Raw genomic sequence first — 20,322 nt, 5'->3', positions numbered from 1 at the left:
TATCAAATTACATGCTCGTTTTAGGGAACGACTCGAGCAAATGGAGGTTTACGTACGTCACGCGTAGTTATAGAGGAAAAGCTCGTTTCGGAGAACGGCTGTGAGATCCACATGCCACAAATAGCGTAGTTAGAGCCGGGAGATTTCTCAACACTCCACAGGTGTAGCGAGAAAGTACTAACATACGATACCAGCGTCAAAAACAAGCTTGGCATCGTTTTCCAAATCGTGAGGGAGTTCGAGGCTTCGATTGTGCCTTCATGCATGGTGCTGGTCTGTAGACCAAAAGAGTACACGGGAGGCAGCGGTTTGTTATTTTTGAGGTTGTTACTTCACCCTGCATCGTACCGATCTTCATTTCGGAACAAATCATTGCAGCACATTACCAAGTCACTGCTGTGGGCAATTATCGAGTGGATGGGCTGGAGCCCCGAACCCCCTTGCTTTCCAGGGCTGCAGCTGGGGTGTGCACGCTTTTGTATGGGAGCTTTCATGTGGCCGACGGTAGAGACCTCCTCCAACGATTTTAGCTGGAGAAACAACAAAAAAGGTCTTTTCGTGATTATAGAAAAAGCATGAATCTGCCAAGCACTCCCTGTTTTCCCTCATCCACGTTATCTCTGGATAGCGAAAAACGCTTCGCATAGAGCAGGTTACGGCAGCCGCGATACGCTCCACTGCAGGGGCAGTCGACGGAACTCACTGCGCGCCTCGTCTTTGCTTTGTATCCGGCATCATGGGTGTTCCGAATGGCGAGGACAGACGTTCGAGAATGGAGGAACTTGAGCAAAAGGTGATCGGCCTTTCAAATGCAATGTAGTAGAAGCAGACAGAGCCAATCGGAAGACGGCATGCCGCTGCATGAAGTTACTATAGAAAACTAACACTGGAGTTGTCCAGTCCGAGTCTGTTGTGGCTTTTCCAGCGGTTTGTCTTTCCTGGGGGCAGCATACAGTGTTTCAACTTTGACATGGCTTTTGGGCACGGTCTGACGAGGAAAAGCTTCACTGTTGGTGCTGCTGTGTGCAGATAGAGGGTTTGCACGCGGACTTGAAAGCAGTCCACGAGAAGCTGGATACGAAGACCGTCGAGGCATCCACAGATCGATCCCAGGGAATTGGAGCAGGATCGCTTCCTCCTGATATCCGTGAAATGCTGAACAAGATCTTAGAGGAAAGAGAAGCAAGGTGACGTAGCACGGAAATGGACACTACTTACCGTCATGTGACTGTTGGGTCCGTGGCATGATAAGGGACATCTTCTCGCTTATGCCATTCGTGGTCAATGGGGAAAACGAAATGAGATGAGTGCAACTCCAGCATCCGACAACGTCGATTCAAATGGACGAAATAAGCCATGGGCTGATCCGAGACATCACACCTCCTCTGGTCGTTTCTCCGGCTGACCATCGACGTACCTGTTTTGGAAGTGTTGGAAAGCGGAGAGAAGGACTTCTGTACTAACCCACCTCACGACTCTTAGTGTCATCCTTTCCCCTGATAGCGCTCTGCTTTCGGAGAAAGGCGGCATTCACGACTTGGCCCTTGACAGATCGCACTTGTGTGCTGTCTACTATCCTCGAAAGAAATCGCATGACGTGACGAGGCAGACTCGTTCGGTGTTTGTCATATCCCTAATTCGATGCTAGCGTTTTTTCAAAGAAGGGCTGTGTAGCTCTAGGCTATAAATATGCGTTGTGTTTTGCAGAGATTCGCTTGCCTTCGCTCCGGTGGACGAAGTGAAACGCCTTTCGAATGTGGTGAACGGGAAAGTTTCGTGGAGCGATTTCCAAAATGGTTTGCGCCGAATCGACGAAATGCGAGTCTTTCTCGAAACGGTATAACCAATAAATTCTCAGGGGCCACCGCTTAATGCCGGTGTTTGCTCTTGCCATAGCGCAGGAGCAGCCAATAAAGACCTCAGAATAAATTGTATGCCCACTGCCAGCAAAGGATCTCCTGGGGGTTCGAGCGACAGCATCAATGGACTAGGGCAAAATTCCCGATCGACCTCAAAGCTTGTCTGTCAAGGCGCATGGTCATGCACGTATGTGTCAGATAACCGCACCACTGCAGGATTGATCCATACAGAATCAGCATAAAATTCAGCGACCGCGTTCTTACCGTGGATCTCTCCTTCCGCCTGCACGACGCCCAGGTTTCTGACACCATGTTGATCTGTTTAGGACGCGGGCCGCCGGAGAATGGTACCTGCTAAGAGTTAATGTGCACATGAAGCCTCCAAGGAAAATATGTGGACAAGATTTTACGACTTGAGCTCGGTGCGTGCAGGTAGGTTGACAGCAAACGCGTCCACGACAAAGTGAAGAGAACCAGTTCCTATCAGACAGAGCCATGTGCACACTGATCGAGACCGGCAAGCGCCATAACCATTTAGGCTCTCTCTGTAGCCGAAACGAGTTGATGATGAGCCGTCACGAAGTACGCGTGTGTAGGCTCTGAGCGTTCAACGCATTATGTGCTCAAACAGGCCGCCGAGAAGGTCTTCATTGGTCACAAACAATTCGTTCTGCAGGAACTAGATAAGAAGGTACGGCGTACATCTCCAGTGCGCTCCAGCGGCATGTCTTGTTCCTCAGTTCGGGAGACCAGCACAGTACGTCTGCCTGCTGGTGTCGACGGCTTCCTACAAAAGCAGATAACAGAAGCCGTTCACACTGAGCTCTGAGAGTCGCCGCGACAACGAACTGGCGCACATATGCCCGACGAGAAACATTCTGGAGAAAGATGGCCCCGTCCGTTCGCACACGCGTCCTCATTGAGTACGAGTTACGGACATGTTGCCTAGCTACCCTTGGAGCAGTGGTTTGCTGGTGACACAGCCACAGACCCTCAGAAGCACCTGGAAGACCTCGTTCGACAGACATCTGGCGTTTTCCTTCTAGATTCGTTTGCCCCCTCGTGACCCCAGGCGGACGCTGAGGCAGTGAACTGGGGGTTGAGAGCTAAGGGAGACGAACACGAAGTGAAAGCCCTCCGTGCACGAGTCGAGCATCTTGAGCGCCTGCAAGGAGCCTTGTTCCGAGATGTTGAGTGCATACGGTTAGTACAAGGAAAACAAGGTTTAGTTGACAAAGATATGCGATGAGCCAACTGTAGTTCAGTCAATGCAAGGCGGTTGCTCGGGCAGATCTGATGTGGACGCTAGACCAGGATGCCTGTTGATTAAGGGAGTGCGACTCTCTAGGAAGAGTGCAGGCGAAGGACGATACAACGAACTCGCCTCACGGATACCATTTTTCAGCACGGCAACAGAACACAGAAAGAAGGGGGGAGTCATAGGAGCGAAGCAATCGTTTGGTGCTGTGCTTACTGCAAATTATAAAGCGTCGCTGACGCAGGAACAATTCTCCGCCTTCTGAAACCACAGCGTGTGCCTTTTCCACCTTCCTCCAAATGGCGGTCGCTCCCTGTTGCAAGTGAAGTCCCAGTGATACGTTTTCTCTGCGCTGTTCGCAGCTCTGAAGTGAACTATTTGACCGAGAGAATGTCGCCTGCCGTAGTGAGAAACACTACAGTTTGCAAGATCATGTGGGATTTGCTCGGGCTCAGTGATCCAACCGCAAAGCGGCTGTTGACCGAATGCAGTGCTCCCCCGGATCCTCTGACGTTCCCGAAAACCCCAAGAATTCCTGGACCCGAGCGAGACAACCAGGAGGGCCCTCAAAAACGGGGAGATACCCGTGGGAGGTATTCTGCATCCAAAGTGAATCGACAGAGCTCTAGCAGCGCTTTCGGCCAGCGGGCAATCCGCACAGGCACAGAACCTATCAGAACAGAGCAGACAATCGTACCCCCTGGATCCCTTCTTTGGCCTCACTCTGCTGACTCGAGTTCGCCAGTCGGCAAACAATGGAGTCCGGTGTCGAACGAACAAGGCGCACGCCGAAGTCCCTCAAACATATGGAGTAAAACGTACCGATGGAGCAGGGAAGATTCTCGCGCTCACGCTGACGAAACGTCTTCTATCGGCAAGCGCCTTGGGGCTCGCGAGGAAGGCAGCTTAGACCCGATAGAAGAGAGTGCACAACAGGAATATCCTTTTGGAGCCAACGCCGGGATGCGTCACCACCCGTGTATCCGGATCAACCGAGACAGCAACTCGGACGATTCATTTGCATCTGCCGAGCCAACAACAAAAGGAGAGAGCAAAGCCGCACCCCCCACTGCTCCGAACAAGTTTTGTCTTCTTCCAAAGAAACCCGCCGCCGCCAAGAAGTCCTCCGTACCACCAGGAGCAGGTCAGTTGCTCCGAGCGAAGCCACGAGGAACTGTTGCTGACGCCGGAAGACGCGATGGAGTGGATATCGTCTTGGATGTACCGTGTCTCTTGCTTAAGATAGAGTTCAAAGCGGTGGCATCTCCTATCCTTTACGGTCGTCCATCACCGAGCTGGAAACAGATTGCTGATACTCGTGCACCCCGCAATAGGGTCGGGTTCGGCGGCACAGATTGACTGGGGTTGATGATGCGCTTCCGCCCTGATTCTTATGAATGGGTGACACGGGGGGTTCAGCGTTGTCACCTGACTGAACTCGCTTCGTTAGGGACCGATGACGCTGTGCAAAGAACCCACCGAGCCCCGAAAGAGCGGCAAGAAAAAGCGACTGCCGCGTTAGTTCATTTCTCCAGTCAGATCGAGATTCCGCTGCTCGATAATTCTGCACTGTCGGTTTGAGAACGCTGATGCACACATTCACTGCCAGCGTGTACTGTTCATCGGAGCCGGCCGCCTTAGCATTCCAAAATGCTGTTGTTTGCAGTTACAGCTTCCAGGGCTGAGAGAGCAGATCATCAAGAGGCGCCATTAGCACTGATGAGGCCTGTTCACCCCCCACGAAGGAGGCAAGGCATCTTGCAGCGGTGAGGCATCGGAAAAACGTACAGCCGAGGTGTTGACGTTGATTCAGACAGCGACCTTCGTATCCAGCCGCTATCAGCATTGTGATACCCACGCAAAACGTCACCAGAGTGGTACAAGTTCGTCAGATGGCCGAAGGTACATCCACGAAGAACTGAGTTAACATTGCGCAGATCGCAGACTGAACTAGATCCGCTGCCATGACCTTCAGACACAGCCTCGCTTACCCGTCCTCCTTGGCGTTTGATGCTTCATACAGGTTGGCCGAGTTAAGCGACGCACTGGCGACGATGTGAGTCTCGTCAGTGCAATTTCCAGAAGCACAGAGTGGACCACAGGGAAGGCATTCAGCAATTGTTTTGCTTCCACATGCGAAGCAAACGCAGATGCACTGGTACACCTCAGCGAACATGCAGACCCACCAATACTCCCTGCGGAAACGGCTCATCGACACAGAGCACACGTGGAGTAGTTCCAGTTCCAATGCCGGACGCCTGTGGAAGAGCGCTCGTCAAACGGGCGCGCGGATGTATGTCTCTGTACGGTCTGTGTAGGCGAAAAGACGGAGACAGAGGTAACTCAAGCATACTCTCATGATGTTCGACAGAGTTCCAGCAACCTGCGTCCGTGCAACCGGCCACGTATCAATCAGCTGTTCCTTCACACAGACCTTGCTCGGTGAAGAGCTAGTGCAGCCTGGAGAGGAAGTCTGCCGAGCAGCATGTTAGACCCGCTCCCTTTGGAAGTGTCGGCTACCACGACGGAGTGTAACCCTCGTTTCGGTTCCGTCCCTCTGTTCTGTTACGCCGGAAAAAACACGTTCAAACGACCTGCAGCCAGCGGCAACATATTGTCGGTAAGCGGATGAAGACGAGTTCCCCCGTCCGCACACTACACTTCTGTCTTTCAAATCTCGTCACAACAGAAATCCAGCTGACTTCCTCGGCATAGTGCGCTGTCTCCAACGCAGCGGTCCCTCACCGGTCAGCACTATCGGACAGGCCTTTGCACAATCGAGGGAAACTCGCTTTCTTTTGTGGTACCAAAGGACTGCAGCTTGTGCTGTTTTGGCCCGAGAGCATCACGCAGCGCAGATTTTCCTGCTTATTACGGGGTCGCACGGTGCCCAGAAAAACCAGGTCGGGAGGGTAAGAAGCAACGAGGTCAACTGAAATGCGGATGGGCGTCCATATTCTCACATTTGCAAACTTCTTTTGCAGCTCTGCGACCGCTGCGGCTTACCTCGCGGAGTCAAGGACTGCCAAGCGTGCGATGCCCTCGGTTTTCGCGTAGCGCACCTGAACCCTCAATGGGAAGCAAGCGGCGATCACCAGATCGGACATTTGCTTCACCACGGTCAATATCTGTCTTTCTTCCCTCCCCTTCAACACATTTCGACGGTGCGCCTCTCGCGTGTTTTCCAGAAGAGCTGCCACGCCTCTGCTGCTGTTGCCTTTTGGCCCTTCCTCCGACATTGTTTCTGTAGGCCATATGGGTGACGATCTGAACTTGGACTGCGATGCGTATTGGCTGCGGCACTGTGAATTTGCAGACGAGTCCTGCAAACGCGACGTTTTGTTGCTACCCTCGGTAAGACGCCGTCTTCCGAACTGACAGGAACGTGAGCAGCATGTGCGTTCCCCTGAACGGCTCTTTTCTAAGTGTCTTGCGGATCTACGTGACATCTTGACAGTTGCCTATTATAAACGAACTGTCTAGTTGGGATTGTACGCAATTCGTGAACTCAGATGGTACTCGAATAGGGAATACCGTAGCGGATGCAGCCTGGAACCGGCACTTGACTGAACTGTGCCGTATACACGTTTCTGCGTAGAGCATCTAACGAGTAAAACCAGCGGCAGCAGACTGATGTGGTTTGTGCACACTTTTTACTCGTCTCACATGTGCACATAGTCCCAAATACAACTGTTTCCCTGGTGTGCAGATACATCGAGTACTGCTTGGAACTGATAGAAGAAAAATTCACGGCTGTCGAGGTACGGCGGGCGCTTTTCGGCTTGATGGAACTTTCACACCCGGATAATTCCATACCAGATTCTTTCGTATTCGCGATATGAGCTGCGTCTGGTCCGAACCCAACACAGCCGACGTTTGTGGCGAGCATAGAGAACGACAGATCACTTTTGCGGATGTATTTTATGAGGAGTTCATCCCTCAGTTGACCTGCTTCAGAGCCAGTCCCCACGCACGTTCACCAGATCCCCGGCTGCTTCAGTGATCATCCTTCGACTTTTTGGTGCGCCAGGAGAAACTCGAGATGCTGACCGAATTCGCTGACGGCATCACCAAGAAAACACAGAGGTATGCCGTAGAAGAGACGATGGTCAGAGTTGTTTCGCTCTGTTGAAACGCTTTCAGCACGGTCGTTGCATCCATTCTTACGCGGTTTTCCCTCATCGAGTAATGGGATGAACGGAACGCCGGGACTGAACCTACAGAACCGCGTTCTTCAACGAAACCGCGGTATGAGTGTATTCCTGCCACAGTCTTGCACGTTGCCAGCGAAGATCAAACCTCCTCCGAAAACGAGAGGAACGCCCCTGCTCAGACAATAGCCCCTTCGACTCCAGCAGACTCACTCAGGTTTTTTTTTCACTCCCCACTGATGTGGATCCTTCCTACAGGGAGGAGGAGCGGCGCCTCGCAAACCTGGACTGGATGGTGAAGGAAGTGTTGAAGGTACACCCCGAACACACTTGGATTGCGAGATGACATCGCGGCACTCGACAGTTATCCACGGCGTGCATTGTCCGCTGGAGGATTTGATGAAGTGCAGGAAACTGTGGAAAGTGGCTACGAAAGGCGCTTCCTCGAGGATGTTCGTCACAATTCTGCGGGAACGATCCCGGGCGTCATTACTCGAGGGTAAGCGCCGCGCCTTGTCGGTACCTGTTCGCTTGCCTGCTGCTCAGAGGCTGACTTTCTGCAGTTACTTTCATCTCAGTCCCCGAGCACACCACATTGACCGGGGCGTCATTCAGAAGGATTCTGCAGGGACGCCCTTGCCGGGAGTGCACAACGTTGCATCTCCTGACGACGCATCGCCGGAGATTTTTCAGCCGAAACGAGCTCCTCTCGCCGGCTCCGGCAGAGCGACTCCCGTGAACTGGCGCCGCCGTGAGAGTAGCGAACCAGAGGGAGAGCCGAGCAAAGGAGACTTGCTGGACGCCACCCGAGACACGTTTGCGTGGATGAAACAGACGTCTGACTTCGCCGGCGGTACGACCAGGGGAGGTTTCCAGACCAGCTCCGTTATATCTGCATCGCGTTCGTCCATACACCAGTTCACTACAGAGAGAATGGGTACTCCCTTTCCGGAACCAAAAAAAAACGCGAAATTTGATGGATACCCTGGACGTTGGATGCCACAAAACCAAGTCTCTGCTACCCAAGTGGAGCGAGGCCCGAGCGCGGCTGGTCCCCCCATGTTAGTTCTGCGCCCTACCCTTTACCGCCGCGCTGTTTGCGCACAGTAAAGTGTCGGCAGCCTACGAGTAGCGAAACCGCCGTTTGCCTCGATCGCTCCCCTGGACTCCCCAAGTTCTCACAAGGCAGAACCTCCTCCAGGTGCGGTTCCCGTGTATCCTGTCAGACATCGTTTGACGCCGAGCGGTTTGTGCCTCTTGCAGAGACGCCCCGCCCGCTCTTTGGCAAACGAAACAAGAATGAACAGCCGGACGGCCCGTCCTTGGCCACACTGCTGGCAGGAGAACTCAAACAAGGAGACAAGACCGACGCAACGCAACTTCCCGCAGGAATCGTCTCGCCTTCTTTTTGGAAAAAAAACAACTGGAAAACGTGACCGTGCGCCGATCGCCTCGGTTCGGCTCGACCGTCAGCCGTTCGCGATTCGGCCGATCGGGATGACCGAATTCCGCTTGAACCCTTTTGTTCGTCTCTTGTTATCTGTGTCTTGTTTCCCGTGGCAAGTCCGACGGATCAACACGTGAGTTGTCGTCTCTTTCCACCTTGCGCCCCTCTAACTGGTCACCCTCGGGTACAGAGGCATTCACGATTTAAATCCGCATTTTCCATGAGAACCACAGTCAGTGCTTGGCGCACATGAACTGATGTGAATCACCGCTGACTGTTTCCCGCTTGAGGCGTGAACCACACTTCTCCAACCAGTGCCGTTACGCGGGATATGCAGCAAGTGCGAGGCAGAAATTCAGCTGCGATAGCCCATGGGACACAGTCGGTAACATCCGCGTGGGATGCGTGGCTGCATTCTAAGCTGTCTGGGAAGGAGTCGGCTGGGGGGAACTGAGGATCTCCTGCATCACGGGGGAACCCCGGCACACGGGAGAACTCTGAATAGAGTACGGGTTGGAAGCTGTATCCATTCTAGTTGTTCGTCAACCGGAAACATGGAAACCATCAGTGTGGTAACGTGAATGAAAGCGCCGAATATACCTACCTGACAAGGTATAAGAGGCGAGGTTGTTCCTTTGGAATAATTTATGTGCGGCGTCCACTTGCTGAGAGACTGCGGGCGAGACGGCGCGTCTACAGAACCGTTTATGTCACGCATGGGAAGAGCTACAAACTTTGTCCAGTGCTGTAAGAATAGAGAGCTGTTTGCAGGGAACAGGTGCGAGCGAGATACCGCTGTGGCCATACAGCGACAAGTAGTGAAGTACAGAAATGTGAATGGAGAGCACAAGGGCTCCAGAAGGATGAATAGGATGCAGAAAATGAAGGAGTTGGTGGTACCCTTCGGCGACAGCCTTGTTCGTAGACACTCGAGTTTACCTTTCAGATTGCCCAGCAGAATACGAATTGCGTCTGCTTTTTTGCCAGACAGAGGGGCGCGGACACGCCCGATTCGCTACATGTACCAAAGACACCAAACTTCAACTTTCGCGTTCGGTCCCCCCCTCCAGTTCCACTTGTGCTCCCGATCGGCCACAGACGCCCAGAACAACGTGAGCACAGGATGCAACTGGCTGTAGCGTGAAACGCAGAGCGCGCCCCGCAAGTCCTCGCACGCTACCATCAGGAGGGAGGTCGAGTTCTAAACACAGAAACCACCTTCCACGTTACAGTAGAACCCCCCCCTGCGTCCCGGATGCCTCGGGGTGAATCCACACGGTCAGCGGTTTCAGCAAATCTTTCCTCCAAAAACGGCGACAGAGCCTCCAAACACTGCCCTGGCCGCTGTCGCTGCCTACAAATCAGCAACCTTCCACCCACTTCCCCAGTTGACTGCTCGTCTTCTGTGATATCGTACGGGGCATGCCTTTCCCATCTCCCGTTTCCGGAAAGGACGATTTGTCTCGGACAAAACCACTGACTGCGCGCCTCGTTAATCCTCCGCCCGCCGTAACTAGAAACGACCTTCCTCTCTTGATCGCCATTTTTCCACAGCTTCGACCACACCTGCCGCCGCACCTATCCGGCGCTCTGCTCGGCTGCCTGGTTCGTTCCCGCGTGGGCTGAACATGGAAGTTCGCTCCCTACTCGGCTCCTTCCCTTCGAGACGGTTTCTGAGTGGAGTGTTTCGCGGTGCGGGGAGGGGAAGAGACGCCAGAATGTTGCGGCGTCTGTCTCCGCGATCTGGACGGAGCGCCAGCGTAGGCTCTGGGCGTTGTGCAAGAGAGAAGAGGGCTCTTTGCAGCTGGACTGCTCGTTGTGGCTGACGCACCCGACGAAAACGAACTCAAGTCTTGGACATCGCGGAAAAACTCCGAGGACTTGCGCCCCGAACGCGACACCAGGCGCACCTGCACATTCCAACCCACAGAGAAGTGCAGAACACACAAGAGTGAAACCACTGGAGAGCCGCAGTTAGGTACTTTTCTCTTCACACGCCATCCAGAAACTGAGACGCACTGACGCCTCCCCAAGTAGCGCAAAAATGGGGAAGAGCATCGAACGGCTGCCTGAGGCCATAGGACGGGAGATCAGCTGTTCGAGGTTGCCATGTAGTCCGACCAAAAGACCCCCGTTTGTTTGAAGAAAAGCCGATGGCCTTCAGCAGTGCCACACGTAACCGCCCCGATGTTGGAAACCGAACGCTTCACGGCAATTGGAGAACCGGGAAAAACATAGGAAACGTTGGCCGGCGGAAGAACTCGAGACGCGGATCGAGGACAGAGATGTGCTTGAACGCCTGGGAGACCAGAAACACCGCGCTCTTTTCAGGCCGTGCCGCGCGTGCATGCGCGCCTCAACCGCTGTCCCACGCTTTCGCCAGTGGCGCTGTGTGGGGTTCCAGGCCGCTTACCATCGTCGTGCACTCGTCCGTGGGAAGCATGAAGACCGAAGATTTTGTTCCAACGAGATGCCCACCGCTTTTCGGCCCTGCGGCAGCTACTCCGCGGGATTCGCCGGTTGGCCGCAGCCGTCCTGCGTCTGCGGTCCACAATCTTCCTTCTGTCTCCGTCGGTCGCCGCCAGGCGCTCGCACCGGTCCCCCGGCCGGAGCGACTCTGTTCTTCTTCGCCCCCGAGAAGACTCGCCAGAAGCGCACCGGTGCTGAATGCGCAGCGCGGCAGCGCCGGTTTGCCTGCATCGCTCGGACATTCTCGCCGATCGCGGTCTACACAGACCGGCAGCGGGTTGGAGCGCTGAGAGAACGACGAGGGAGAAGACGCCACGGACAAACGCCCGCGCGAGAGCTTCGGGAGGTTGTCGCTCGAACGTCGGGCTGGAGACACCCCCGAGCGACAGCTAAGCGGAGGCAGAAAGCGAGAAGCCTGACCGAAAAACTCTGGCGACGGCGGTGCGGAGGCGCTCGCGGGCTCTCGGGAGACGTCAGTGCGGAAGTGTCTCGCAGAGAAGGAAGAATGCGGCACACTTGCAGAGTGCGGCAGGCCGAGAAGAAGCCGAGGAGACTCTTGCGGGCGGAAACTCGAGGAATCCGGGAGCGAAGCAGCCAGCGACGGCGTCAGGCATCGACGCCCGTCGGCCTCGCCGTCGTGGGTGGAGAACTTCGCGTCCTTTCGCGCCTGAGGCTGCTCGGAAGTATCCGAAAAGAAGTCGCTCGCAGAGTGCCTCGACCGGCTCGAAAATGTCGAGGCAGCACGACTGTCTTCCGGCCCTGCCGAGGACGGCAGGTCGGCTTCGCGCACGCACCCGGACAGCGATGCCGCAGGGGAACTGCATGCGCTGGCGCCTCGAGGCGAAACAGGCCAAGAGCCGCCAGCCGGCGAGAGTCCTGCTGCCAGAGCCATGGGGGCGCACTCTGGAGACGCCGCAGCTCGCCCCGGAGGCCTACCGTCTGCCTGCTCATCTGCGCAGGACAGTTCCAAACGCAGCGCCGAGGTTGGAAGGCCCGCAGTCGCGCGCGAAACCGCCGCACCGGCTTTCGGCAGGGAAGGCGACGACACGAGCGAGCGAGACGCCGACGAGAAAGAAGACGTCGAACAAGACGGGGGCGAAGATGACGGGGGACAAACTGGAGAGTGGGGCGCCGCTGGACTCTCGCGTGGGAGGCCTTCATGTGCCGACACAGTCGCGCATCCTGGACTTCGTGACGCTCCCAGCCCTTCGTCGACACGCGCGCCATGTGGTTTCGCCCGCATGTCCTGCCGAGCTGTTTCCGGTCGTTCCGCGCGTTCTTGTCTCCTGTCTGCTGAGACTTGCTTCGTCTCTCGCCTCTGTCCGTCCACCGACAGGCGGCTTTGGAAATCCCATCCACCCGTTTCGGCGGCTTCTCTTGGTGGAGATGTCCGTGGCGAAAACCGCGCCTCGTGGCGCATTCCTGGCTTCCACGCTTCTCCGTTTCCTTCACCAGATGCTTCGTGGACGGGAACCACTCGCTTCAGACAGGCTCGTCCGGAGCCTGGCGAGCGGAGGCGTCGCCTTGCCTCCTTTTGCGTCTCGTCTGGGGCAAACATCCCTTCTGAAGAGGGCGGTTCTCGTTCGCTGCACACCCTTTCCATCCTCGCCTCCGGCACAGGATCCCAGGCTGGCCTCAGCCGTTCCACGTGAGGCGGCGGCGCGTCAGCGTGAGCATCGACTCTTTCTCTTGTCTCTCCACGCTCTGCGTCAGAGTCCCCTCTGCTTCCGCAGCTGTCGTTTCGGAGCCGGCCGACACAGCCGTCGCCTCTGCTTGAGAACTCCACGTCCGATTCCTGGTCCTCGAAAGGCGACCGTTCTGCATCGTTTTCTGCCACGCTTCCCCGTTCGCCTGTTCGTCCTTGTCGACGGTGGGTTCGACCGTGAACGAAGTGGTCCGCCGCTAGACCTGCGTGCTCTTCGGTGCTCAGAGCCTCCCCGCTGTCCTGCGTGCCGTTGTCCTGCGAAGCGGCGCGCGGACTCTCTTCCTCGTCCGCCAGCCGCCGTCGGTCGCCCTCTTGCTTGGCCTCTTTCCGGCGATGGTTTGCCTCCCTTTCTTCTTCCTCTCCGTAGGAGATGACGCGGTGGATGCGGTGATGGTCCACCTGATGGCGACTCCACTCCGAGAGCGGAAGACACCCGCCCCGCTGACTCACGCGTGAGCATCTGACACACAGCATCGCCGTTGCGTCTCTCTGCTGAAGCGACGCCTCTCGACGCGAAGCGCCGCGTGCGTCTCCCTGTCTCGCCTGTCTCCCCAGTGCGTCTTCTCTGCTCGGAAGTCCTGGCAAACAGTCCTCTCCCACCCTGAACTGCGCGTCATCCGCGTTGCTGGCCTCCGCGGATTCGTCGGCCGCGTCTGCAGCCGCGTCTGCAGCCGCGGCGCCGCGCTCGCATGCGCCGCGACCCGTCAAAGGCATCGATGCCCACAACGGTCCCTCTGGGCTCCCCGGCGAGCACGCCTGGAGCGAGAAGACGCGCAAGACCGGCCCGCGCAGCACCTCAGGCGAGCGCTGCGTCGCGAGTCGCGGAGGCGAGCGCCGGAGACACGAGGCCCGCGACTGGGACAGCGTGAGCGTCGTCTTGCGCTCAGAACACGAGGAAGAACGCGCTAGGCCTGACGGCATGCACACGGGCGGAGCCGAGAAGGCAAGCGACGCCGAACAGGGAAACGGGCCTTCCTGCTGCGGTCCACGGCCTCTGGAAACAGTCGCTCGGCCAGGGTCGCCTGGAGTGAACGCCACAGAACTCGCGGGCGGATCGGACTCGCAAGGAGGCAGAGACACAGAGGAAGACGAAGAACCGGCAGCGGAAAGCGAACCGCGAGGCTGCTGTGCGTCCTCGGTGGTGGGGCTGCCGCGCGGCAGGTTTTCCGGGAAAGAATCGGAGTGCCTGGCAGAAACAAACCGTGAAGAGCACGAACAAGGCGAACGACGCGGTAAAGAAGGCCCGCCTGGACAGGCGACGCGGCTCGGGAAACACGAAGGATCTTCCACAAAGTCGCTTCCCCCGCGTTTCCCCTCTCTTCTCTCTTGATCTCTTTCCACCTCGTCCGGCTGCGGAGACGAAGAGACTGGTCGGCAAACATCTCCCACCGCCGTCCCCACGCTCGGGCCTTCTCTCGACGCGCGCGACGCCGAAGCTTCTCTCGGGGAGACGGCTGTCTCCGTGTCGCTTCTTTTCTGCCTGGTGGCCCCCTCGCCGAACGACGACAACGCGGCGAGCGCCTCGCGGGGGACAGCAGAGGCTGCCGACGAGGGCGAGACATGCCTCATTGACGGAGACGCAGGGTCCGAATCGGCGCAGAGCAGCGGCGGCGACAGAGGAGACACTCGCCCCGTCGCCAGCAATGAAGAGTGACACGGCAGCCGTGCCGTCTCTTGCAGACTTCTCTGCTCCCCGGCGTCGCCAGACTTCCATTCCGGGTCTCGCGTCTCTTGCGAGGAAGGAGACGGCGACACATTTTGAACCTTCAAGAGCGACGCGGAGTCCTGAGCCGTCCTGCTGTGCTCGGAAGTCGTCCTCCCCACCGCTTTTCGACAGGTATCGCGTCCCTGCGCCTCGTTCCGCGCTTTGAGTCTGCCCTGCCCACTTTTTGCGCCTCCTCGTTCGTCGCGCGTGTCGCCGCCGCCTCGATAGCTGCGCGCCCCCGGACTCGCGTCGCCGTGGCTCTCATCTCTTTGCTCGTCGCCGCCTAGCCCGCTTTGGCGAATTCGCAGGTTCCAGTTCAAGCCTTTCTTCAGAGACTCCAACCAAACGTCATGGCAGGACGCAGGGCGTCTCGCCACCACTGCAACAGGAAGGAAAAAAAGAGAGTTCAGTCCACACGCAGGAAACGCGTCGACTCTTGGAAACCACGAAGCGCCGAGACTGCGCCTGTCGCGTTTTCACCACGCGAGCGCCGATCGACAGCAAAACGCTCGCAAGGAAGTCCCAGATGCGCCTTCCGAAATCGGATTCCGTTCAAAGGCGGAAACGCTGAGACCCGCGATAGGAGCCCCCGAGAACTTTTTCCAGCACACCCTTTTCAAACGGACAGCGAAACGAGACCACCCGGAGAAGAAGAACCTGGCCAAGAGAAGTTGACGGTTTACGCCCGAAACGCGTGGAAGCAGAAAAAGTGGCGGGCGTCGTCTTTCACGAGACGAAACAGAGAAATTAGAAGAACTTTTCGGGACCTTGCGGAGCGATCTGTCCGGGGGGCGGCGTCACCGCATCACGTGCCTTACTTGGGAAGGGAAAGGCGGACAGAGAAACGAGGACGGAAACGCCGCGCTTCACCTGCGTTCGAGACCGCCCATCGACGGCAATCCAGATGGAGCCGCGCGCGTCCTCCGGAGCGACAATGCGCAACACGACGGAGTCCGGGAGAATCAGAGGACGAAAAGAAAGGGAGTGGGGACAAATCGGCGTGAAGAGAATACACGGCACCTGCAGGCATACCGGCACACCGCAACCGACGAGCCAGCACACATTTAAAAAATCCCAGGAATTCCGTCCGTAGCCTTCCACGTGCAATATATTTCAAACACTACATACATATATATATATATATATATATATATATATATGAGAACAAGGGGGCAGTTCAAAGAGCATGCGTTGAGACAGGTGCCCAGCCCTGCGCATTGGTGCAACGAGGGCCTTCACTGTGTCTCTCGCCGGCGCGTTGTCTTTCGCCTCTCTGCTTCGTTCCCCCTCTCCCTCTCTCTAGATCGGCGCCTCGACTCTCTGCGCTTCCCTTCTGTGTGTCTCCGTCTCTGCTGGCGACTTCGGTTTCCAACTTGGTTTCCCTCAACCTGCCCGTTGCGCGAACCTTTGGATGCACCATGGAGCCGCCCGCCGACATCGAGTAGGCAGTGGATCCCGTCGGAGTCGCGAGGATTAAACCGTCGGCGGCAACGGTGGTGAAGAAGCAGTCGTTGCAGAAGACGTCGAGGCTGCAGAGATTCGACGAGTGGCCGCGGTCGATCACGCACTCGTTGAAGGCGACGAACGTCTCGAGGATTTCGTCGTTTGCCGACACCAGACAGACCTCTGCAAAAACCAAAGAGCGATGGGGCGACGGGTGAAACACCGCGAGAGAGAAGGCGAGACCAAAGAGGCAACACGCGCCGAGAGGGCCAAAAGGAAGGGCGTCGGGTGTCGCCAGGGAGCGGCTAAAGAAATAGACATCATCGGGAATCCACCAACAAACCTGTGGAAACGGCGCACCCTGAGGCTCGATTTGAAACGCTCCCTTGAGGTCGCAGAACGTCACAAGCCGGCGACGGCGCCACCACAGGGGACACGCACGCAGAGACGCCCAGCACGGCTAGTTTGAGCCTCACAGACACACACGGCGGTGGGGGGTGTAGAAAACCCGCCGAGTGGCGGAACTCCTCGAGAAAGAGAAAGGCCGTCGAGAAAACAACGCGCGACAGCGGCATCGACGCAAGACAACGAGAGAGAACTCGGTGTCTCGACGTACTGAGTCTACATCTGAGGTTGACCGGGAACTTTCGCCGCGAGGTCATTTCAGCCAGTTGACTCCGAGCTTCTTCGAGGGAAAATCTCGTCAAGTAGCCGAGACTGCCCATGGAGACTCCCAAGACGGGCGGGACACTCTCTGCGAAGAGGCGCGAGACCCAGAGCATGGTCCCGTCGCCTCCGAGGGCGACGACAAGGTCGACTGCTTCGCTCAGATGCGGAGGCGGCTTCGACGCTCGCGAAGACGCGGCCTTTCGCTTCTTCCTCTGGACGCCACGAGCAGAGACCGGAGAACCGGAGGAGACAGAGGGGGGAGAGGGAGCAAACAGAGAGGAGGAAGAACAGGCTGCCAGGCGTCGGACTCCAGCTGGGTCAGTTCCGGACTTAGCCTGCGGAGAACGTGCGGACGGACACGGACCGGAGGAGTGCGGAGACTCCGGGGCAAACGGCGACGGGTGAGCGGGCGAGAAAGGGGACAAGGGAGAGGCCTGAGACCAGGCTGAAGCGACAGAATGACGCGAAGGAGACGTGCCAGTCTCTTTGCCGGATTCGTCTCGGGCGTGGCCGGAGTCGGAGTCGTCGATCCAGGTCTTGAGGGGAATGGCGTTCTCGGTCTGAAGAGAACAAACAGGCGAGAGAGAAAAAGCGGACTGACGACACGCAAAGAAGACAAGCGGCGAGGCTCCACAGAGGACCTGCAACGTCGACATACGACAGAGACGCTGCTTGAAACGTTTGGGGAGATCATGTAAGGAAAGACGAGAAGTGGAAGATCCACGTCGCTGTGGTGTTGAGAAAGCGGAGTGCGACGCAGAAAGGACTCGGGAGGCTTCACCATGAGACAGGTTTGCTTTCCGAGGAAATGCACAAACATACGAATTTGATAGATCGGAAGATACGGGTCCACACACCAAGCTCCTCAGGTGTTGAGGGACATCGATACTCATGGACATACACATCTATATGCATGCGGAGGGTCGGTTTCAGGTGAAAAGCGTCGCACGAAGGGTTGTTTCGCTTGTTCAGGCAGAAGACCGGGACAGCCGAAAACGAAGAGAAACATGCGGGAAGACACCAGGGGGGCGAAACGCGCCGAAAACGAACGGGAGCGAAAAATCAAAGATGAGAGGGAGGAACTCTGAAGCGTGCACGAGGAGGGAAAGACAACGAGGAAGAAGACAGAATCAATCAGGACGGACCAGAGGATATCTTAAGACAGAGAAACAGGAGAACGGCTTCAGGGATCGAGCGAAAAGGACACGGGCAAAATCACCAATGACGCGACTGAGGAAAGGGAAACGCCAAACTCAGGAAGAGGACAAAAGTGGAAGGAAGACGACAGGGGAGACAGAGACGGGGGAAACGGCCCGGGAAGAGAAGAATTACAAAGGCAGCAACCTCACTGCAGCTGCCATCTCTTCCGCGGCTGAAGGCTCCACGATGACGGTGAGGCCAAGTTCGCGATGCATGTAGCTGAAAAGGCCAGCAAACAGGGAAAAAAGAAAACAGACGCCAACAGCGCTCCATCCCTGTCTTTTCGAAAGTGCTGTGCCTGACCCGCAAGCGCGTTTGTCGATTGCACGCCCTCCTTTCTTTGAGATCTCACGCCTCCAAGCTCACGTCGGCCCCCTTTGCGCCACGCTTCGTCTCTCACACAAATCTCACCCGCTGACGCGCCTGCGCATCTCTGCATCACAGATGCATGCAGCTATACTACGTCCATGTCTGTATGGAACTCTACACGCGCGCATGCGCCTCTAGACTGTCTGGGGAATCCGAGAACGTTCTCCGTCTCCCGAGCCTTCCGGTGATGGGTCTTCGCTCGAAAACCGCGTGACTCCTCCGGCTCTCGGCCCACTCACTGAGAGCAGACATCGCCCGTGGGCCGAGACAGAGAAACTCGCGAGATCAAGGAAGCGGCGACGCAGGAAGCGCCGACGCGCACGGAGACTTACAGCGCCAGAGAAGCAGCCTCGCGCGTCACAGCAGGGGAGCTAATGCGTTTGATGAGGAGAACCACTTTTGGTCTGTTGGTGAAGTAGCAGACCAAATCTGTCGTCCAGAAACGCGGAATGTAGTCGACTCTGTGCATCCAGGGAGACAGGACAGTCTCGAGAACGAGAACAGTGGAACCAGATGAAGAAGACGCAAAGAAGCGAACAAGTGGTGAACAAGCCACATATGCCTCCAGAGACGAGAGAAACACTGCAGCCACGCCGGCAGCAGTCAAGTGACCCCAGCGCGAAACGGAGAACGCAAGGATCCAAACAACGGCGGCGCGAACGAACCAATGAGAAGGGCACGAGCGGGAAGAGAACGAGAGTGACGATGCCGCTGAAAGGGGTACTATTACATTCAGGAGCATACGGTTATATTCGACGATCGTACGTGCTCACATTGGCAGAACGCAAATCGAACAGAGGCATTACTGTGCCTACGATACTGAATATATGACTCCAGTTATGCGATAGAGACAACCAAATTTTTACGATTGCTGCATTCCAACCCCAGCCATACGAAAAGAGAGAAGCAAAGCTCAACAGTTCTTGAGACGCACTCTGTTACGCAGTAGCATTCCTCCTTCCTTCTCTGGACAATTTGGACGGTGGACCGGGACTTGGGAATCCCTTCTTTCTCCTCCGTCTCCTCCTCCTCGTCCTCTTCTTCTTCCTCTTCTTCTTCCTCTTCTTCTTCATCTCCTTCCTCTTCCCCTTCTTCCTCTCCTGCTACCTCAATGTCGTGAATGTGCTCTCGCTGAGGTATCCACTCCCGGACCTCGATGAACCGCGAATCTGCGAATTCGGCGTTTCCTTCTTCTGCGACGCCCCGTCGAGAGGGTTCGCCTTGTCTCTCCGCACCAGCTCGTCTCCTTGCGTTCCCATGAGAGGCCTCTGTTTCGAGCATCGCGTCGCCGGCTGCCTCGGCAGTTCTCGCCGAAGAATCCGTAACCGCCGCGTTCCTGTTCCTCTGGCAACTTCTCATTTCCTCTTCTGCGCCTGGTCCCTCTTGACGTGCTCTGTCCGCGCATTCCCTCTCTCTCCGTTCCGCCGCGCCTTCACATTCCCCGCCATCCAGTCCCGAGGCCGCGCTTCGAGTAGCGGGCGACGGTCTCCCGGCCCCGTCCGGGCGACCTTTCCTGGAGGCTGGTCCCATCGCTTTTCCAGCAGAAACGGGCGAATTTATATCCTAGCGAGAAACGGGAGGCTTCATCCTGGTCTGTGTCCGTGGGCGCCTGTGTCTCGGCCAGGCTGCAGTCTTGCGTCATCCACGAATCCCCAGTCTCGTTTCCCCTCGCTCGAAGTTGAAACAGCGCAGGTTGGCCTCTGTCTTGCGCACGGCACCGGGTGAAAAACGCAATGGTGTTGAAGCCCGCGAGGAGAAGGAGATCCCTCTTCCCGTGTTGTCGGTCCGCTAAGGCAAGTCCGAAAAACTGAACGGAAGAAGCCTGGATACTTTCCAAGGAGAGGAAGAGAAAAATGTCGTGTTGCCTAGGTTATCAGACAGCTAAAGGCCCTGCGACCTGCGCTTTCGTATGCGTAGGAATTCCCTGAAAACCGCGCGGGGACGTTGAACTGGAGACGGCCCATTCGGAGAAATGAACAGCAAACACTCAGGCTTGGAGGCTAGGGCGGGAGAAAAACTCAAGTTGTCACGCCCTGTACATACAATG

The 20,322-nt window shown here is 56.6% G+C and overlaps 2 protein-coding genes across 2 annotated transcripts; one reads left to right on the top strand and one right to left on the bottom strand.

Moving 5' to 3' along the window:
- Window positions 1-40: 40 nt before the first annotated feature.
- Window positions 41-7,614, top strand: NCLIV_019260 (hypothetical protein; the record flags this gene model as incomplete). The annotated part of the gene is made up of 9 exons (XM_003882120.1): window positions 41-52; window positions 1,030-1,187; window positions 1,708-1,837; window positions 2,491-2,550; window positions 2,932-3,062; window positions 3,480-3,710; window positions 6,306-6,471; window positions 7,148-7,203; window positions 7,527-7,614. The coding sequence occupies 9 exons, from the start codon at window positions 41-43 to the stop codon at window positions 7,612-7,614; spliced, it is 1,032 nt and encodes a 343-aa protein (XP_003882169.1).
- A 2,744-nt stretch (window positions 7,615-10,358) lies between these two features.
- On the bottom strand, window positions 10,359-19,805 carry NCLIV_019250 (ATP-NAD/AcoX kinase, related; the record flags this gene model as incomplete). The annotated part of the gene is made up of 8 exons (XM_003882119.1): window positions 10,359-10,625; window positions 11,129-14,973; window positions 15,413-15,614; window positions 16,000-16,220; window positions 16,654-17,266; window positions 18,056-18,125; window positions 18,608-18,736; window positions 19,210-19,805. 8 exons carry the CDS (start codon window positions 19,803-19,805, stop codon window positions 10,359-10,361), a joined length of 5,943 nt encoding a protein of 1,980 aa, XP_003882168.1.
- Window positions 19,806-20,322: the final 517 nt, after the last annotated feature.

This window comes from Neospora caninum, chromosome VI (assembly GCF_000208865.1).
Source record: "Neospora caninum Liverpool complete genome, chromosome VI".
In the NCBI taxonomy this organism is placed as follows: Eukaryota; Apicomplexa; class Conoidasida; order Eucoccidiorida; family Sarcocystidae; genus Neospora; species Neospora caninum.
Note: the sequence above shows the minus strand (reverse complement) of the source record. Positions and strands in the feature narration are given on the sequence as shown.